The sequence below is a fragment of the Macrotis lagotis genome, chromosome X (assembly GCF_037893015.1).
Source record: "Macrotis lagotis isolate mMagLag1 chromosome X, bilby.v1.9.chrom.fasta, whole genome shotgun sequence".
In the NCBI taxonomy this organism is placed as follows: domain Eukaryota; kingdom Metazoa; phylum Chordata; class Mammalia; order Peramelemorphia; family Peramelidae; genus Macrotis; species Macrotis lagotis.
Genome location: NC_133666.1, coordinates 193245111 through 193250877, shown reverse-complemented (window position 1 = coordinate 193250877; position 5767 = coordinate 193245111). Strand labels below are relative to the sequence as shown.

General features: G+C 36.0%; 1 protein-coding gene across 1 annotated transcript; it reads left to right on the top strand.

The window, feature by feature from the left end:
- Window positions 1-3802: 3802 nt before the first annotated feature.
- Window positions 3803-4354, top strand: LOC141500014 (interferon alpha-1-like). The gene has a single exon (XM_074202867.1). The coding sequence runs from the start codon at window positions 3803-3805 to the stop codon at window positions 4352-4354; it is 552 nt and encodes a 183-aa protein (XP_074058968.1).
- The last annotated feature ends 1413 nt before the right edge of the window (window positions 4355-5767 follow it).

The following is a 5767-nucleotide window of genomic DNA, read 5'->3' as shown; positions in this document are numbered from 1 at the left end:
AGCATATAAAAAATAATTAGAAAAGTGCTAGCAAGAAGAGATACAGGCTTGACTAGGAAGGTTATTGTGGAAAGTGAGACAAACTCATCACAGGCACATTGCAGAGGCTAACAAAGAGATGGAGAATGAACTACATGAAGAGTATTCACAAGGACTTCAAAATGAACCAAAGAGAAAGGAATCTCAAATGATTTCAGAATAAACTAAGGATGACAGTGTTACCATTATCAAAAACAGAACAACTTCTGTCCTTTCTTGAGGATTTTCAAATGAATTAAAATAATGGACATAAAAAAGATTGGAATTTCTCTGAGATTTTTTTTAAAGCATCAGAATTCTGTTTTCTCTAGATCAAAAATTTCTCAAAGGTGAAAGGGTTGTGAAAAAAAAAAAACAAAAGGAAAATGAAATCACTGCAAACATTGAAAGCAGAAGTAAAGGAAGTGGTTTCCACTCTTGTCAATGAAGAATATTTAGCTGATGAAACCCCAGTGTGGTGAGCTCAGCTATTCAGGATAACAGCAAAACCAAACTAAACGGACATGATACAAGAAAATTCTGGCAAGTAAAAGAGCTCTATCTGGGGGCTGGATCACTAGCTGGGGGAATTCTGTGACTCTGAAAGGTCCAGAAAATTCACTCACAGCTGCCTATCACTAACTAGGGAAATGCCAGGTTAGGTGGACACCCCAGAACATCAAAAGAACTCTCAGTGTTTCCTGGTACAGCAAGTGTCAAAGGGGAATCCAAGGGACAATACTCCCTGCCTAACTCTACCTCCTCATGATGAGAATAAGAACTAAGCTCACAACTGACTCCCTGGAAATGGAATCTCACCAATCTGACTTTATAGGAAGCTTTGTTCTCATTCTGGAATAAGAAAGTTAGAGCAAAGAGAAACTTTAGAAATAATTCCTGTGGAATCTTTGAATCCTCAAACAGGCAAATTTTGATGTGTTATTAGATTTAATTCAATGAGTTCAGCTAAATGACTTTGTCTCTGCAATAGTATCAAATTTTCTTTTTGAATCTAGAGGCACTATACAATGAGGCATGTTTTCATTGCTTAGTTTTTATGCTGCTTTAAAAGATAGTGCCTTTGCTTTTCTGGGTGGACAATGATAATTTTTATTTTTACTTTGATGGAAAGCACTTTTCTTCTAGATGATTGTGTCCTTGCTCTTTAAAACTGTAATATCAGGGGCAGCTAGGTGGTGCAGTGGATAGAGCACCGGACCTGGAGTCAGGAGTACCTGGGTTCAAATCCGGTCTCAGACACTTAATAATTAACTAGCAGTGTAGCCTTGGGCAAGCCACTTAACCCCATTGCCTTGAAAAAAAACCTTAAAAAAGGGGCAGCTAGGTGGTGCAGTGGATAGAGCACTGGCCCTGGAGTCAAGATGACCTGAGTTCAAAACCAGCCTCAAAAACTGAACAATTGCCTAGTTGAGTGACCTTGGGCAAGTCACTTAACCCCATTGCCTTGAAAAAAAAACAAAAAAACCCCAAAATAATAAAACTGCAATATCATCTATAAGGCCATGCGTTTGAGCCAACACAGGCTCAGCCTCTCACCTCCTGAGAGACAGTTGTCCCCAGGAGCACACCTGCCCCTTCTCATTGACCCAAATGTTGTGTTTGAAGACAAGACATTCTCTTAGAGAAGACATCCACTGTGACAACAACTATTCTCAGAATAATCCTATTGGAAGCCGAATTTCCTTCCCTGTGGTAATGCTATTTAATGACTAGTTGAGCCAGGGATTTGAAGATGATTGAAAGCATGAGAATACAATTTAATTTCTATTTACTAATCCTAGAAGATGAAGTTAAGAGAATGAGCAATCTCTGGGATTCATTGATAAGGATTTTGCCTTGTGACAATACTTTCCTATTTTTTTTCTGTATGAATTCTACAGTAATGGATCTATATAAAGCACCTAATTACTCTTGGAATTAAGATTGGGAAAAGGTAACTTATTCTCACTGTTAAGTGATAAAAAGACACTCATTTAGATCTGATTTTCTAATAATAGGAGACAATACATCTGGGAAAGTGTCACCAGGGAGGAGTAGTGTCATGTGAAATGTTAAAAGTGCATAATATACTGTTTGTAGAGTTGAAAACTGATCCACCCATTCTGGAAAGCAATTTGAACTATGCCCAAAGAGCTAAAAAGCTATGTATATACTATGAAGTAGATATACTTCTGCTAGATCTATATCCCAAATAGATGAAAAAAGGGGAAAAGATTCACATATACAAAATTATTCATTTTCAGCTTTTTGTAATATCTAAGAATTGGAAACTGAGAGTATGCCTATCAATAGGGAAAGAGCATAACAAGATGTAGTATATAATTGTGATGAAAAATTATTATGCTATAAGAAGTGATGATCAGGATAATTTCAGAAAATTCTGGAAAGATTTACATAGAATGAAGCAAAGTGAAGTGAGTAAAACTAGGAATACACTGTACATCACAACAACAATGTTATACAAAGAAGAATCATGGATAATTTAGTTATTCTCAATAATACAATAATCCAAGTCAACTTCAACATGCTATCTTCCTCCAGAGAAAGAACTGATATTGTCTAAATACATACTCAAGTATACTATTTTTGCTTTCTTTCATTTTTTTAGTTTTGCAAAATGATTACCTGAAAATAGTTGACATGATTTTTCCTGTATAACCTATATCAGATTGCTTGGTATATCAGAGCAGGGTATGGCAAGGATGGGAGGGGAAAGGGAAAGAATAGAGAAATGAAAATTTAAAGAAAGCAAATGTAAAAATTGCTTTCACATATAGTTAGAGAACAGAAGAAATATTATTTTTATCAAAAATTGCACGTTTTTTCAGGAAAGTTACAAGGGAACAGATCAGCATACATTTTTTTAGGTTTTTGCAAGGCAACCAGGGTTAAGTGGCTTGCCCAAGGCCACACAGCTAGGTAATTATTAAATGTCTGAGACCGGATTTGAACCCAAGTACTCCTGACTCCAGGGCCAATGCTTTATCCACTACGCCACCTAGCCACCCCCATACATTTTCAAAAACAACAGAGTCAACCAGAATAAGCTCTCAAATTTGTAAAGAATAAGGTGAAAGAAGGAAGGCCACAGACATTATACACTTGGCTAACTACAAGATAGCAGCACAGTAAAATCAAATATGACTACAGGAAGACTTAAATGTAGTAGATGATGAAAAGCAACCATTTGTCAGAAGTACAAGGTCACAGGGCAGGATTATGGGAATGAAATGGCTAAGCTCAAAAAAATAAGGTTTTTGGTCTGAATACCTGGAGTACAAGTAAGGGAAGGTCATGGAATAAAGTGGAAAAAAAAAAAGAATATCCTTGAAACCAAAGGGAAGACAAAAGAAAATGAAGACCTAAACAAGAATTATGGCAATGGCATTAGTAGGGAAAGGACTGTAGTGAAAAATATTTTAGGAATAAAATTAATAACATTTAGTAAAGGACTATATGTGTATTACAAGGGAATGAGAAAAAATTAAGTAAAATCGAATGTCTCATCTCAAAGAAACTAATCTGTAAAGTCTCTGTAAGGGAAAATTTGGTTGCAGTTCCACAAAAATTTGAAAGATGGGGTTGTTTTAAGATGAAAAACAGAAAGTAGCTTAAAGACAGTGGAAATTCCATTTAAATAATGAAAATTAAATTTAGCAGTATATAAGAAAAAGCAACCCAGACACTAGATATCCAAGACACTGAGACAAAGACTCACTGATCTCCCACTTCAGCCAGACTTAAACCATCAATCAGCATCATCATGACTTCCTGGAGCTTGTTGCCACTTGCCCTTGTGCTGCTCTGCTCCAGTTCCCTCTGCACTCTGGGCTGTGACCTGACTCAGGACCTGCAAGAAGACTTCTCTCTTCTGAATCAAATGAGCACATTTCCCCCGGTGCCATGTTGGAAGGACAGGACCAGATTTAACTTTCCAATTGAAGCCATGGAAGGCAGCCAGCTCAAGAGGGGGAATGCCACAGTCATTATTCATGAAATGCTCCAGCAGATCTTCACCGTCTTCAGTCTGAAAGCTGTTCCTGCTGCTTGGAATCAGACCCAGCTCATACAACTATTCATTGGACTGGATCAGCAGCTGCAACAACTGGAGAAGTGTCTTGGAAAAGATGGGAAATGGGAACAGCCATTCTTGGAGAATGATAACCTCAGGTTGACCTTGAGGAACTACTTCCAAGGAATAAGTCAGTACCTGCAAGGAAGAGAGTATAGCCACTGTGCCTGGGAGATTGTGCGAATAGAGATCAGGAGGGTCTTCCTATTCATGAGTAAACTAACAAGAAAATTGAGAAACTGAGGGGGAAAAAAAAGACTTTCAGTTCTTCAAGAATTGACTGCTTCCAAAAATTATGCAAACATTAGAATTATTTCTACACAAAGTAAAAATCATCGGTATTAATGCAATAATTTTATCACTATATAAGTGATATATTGAAAGGAAATTTGATTCTGGGAAATCATAATCTGTTTCCAAGGACTTAACACTTTATGATTTGGAGCTTTCTATTTATTTATTTATTTTTACTATTTATTCCTACATTCTTCATAGAAGAAACATTTTCTTAGTACTGATATTGAGCTTATTGTGAATTGTTATATTTCACATATAAAATAAATTCTTGGGGTGGCTAGGTGGTGGAGTGGATAGAACACCAGCCCTGTAGTCAGGAGGACCTGATTTCAAGTCTGGTCTCAGAAACTTAATAATTATCTACTGTGTGACCTTGGGCAAGTCACTTAACCCCATTGCCTTGACCCAAAAAAACCCAAAATAAAATAAATTCTTTTAAAGAATTCTATTTTTTTAATAAAGGTATTTTTGTTAGTAAGCATCATGTGAAAATGTTGATTTAATCACTCCTGAGTTCAGAGAAGATCCAGTACAAGAATGCAATTCAAGAAGCTAAACCTACTGTGCTACTCAGTGCATTTATATAGGAGCAAAATGACAGGCACACTGTGCTCCCACATGAATTATACTCTAAATTAAAGGTGCAAGTTATGCCAAAATACATGTATCCATAGGAAAAATATAATATTGACAAAGTAGGGGAGCTTTGAAATAACAAGACAATTCCAGGAAAGAAATCATAATGATGGAAATAGAACCACTAAAACTTTCACCCTCTTTAGCTGAGACATTTCATCACTAAGTTTATACCCCAAGAAAGCCATTGATAGGAACCATGTCTTCAATTGAGCCAAAATATTTACAGCAATGTTTATAAGGATAGGAAAGAACAAGAAATAAAGTAGACTGCCATTGACTAAGAAATGGCAAAACTTGTGGCAATGATTATATTTCAGGAAGCAACTGTCCCAAGGGCTGTCTGAACTTAAAACTTAAACATGTTTAACTAAATACCTGACAATATAACAGAACATAGATAATGCCCATATGTGATTTTTCTAAGTCAATATGTGGCCTGCAGAGATATTTATGTTCAGAGCTAGATTTCAAAGTGGATAAACTTGAGGTTAGGGAGATCTTAAAATCCTGACAGAGTGACCTCCATTCATCTCTTAAAACTTTATTTCCCTCATCTATAAAAATAGAAAAAATAATAGCATCTAATTTACAGGATTATTGTTGGGAATATCAAATTAGTTGACATAGGAAAATTGTTGTATAAAAGAAAACTCATTATTATTATTAATAATTATAATCAGAACTATTCAGCAACTACTCCCACTTGAAGTAATTATAGAG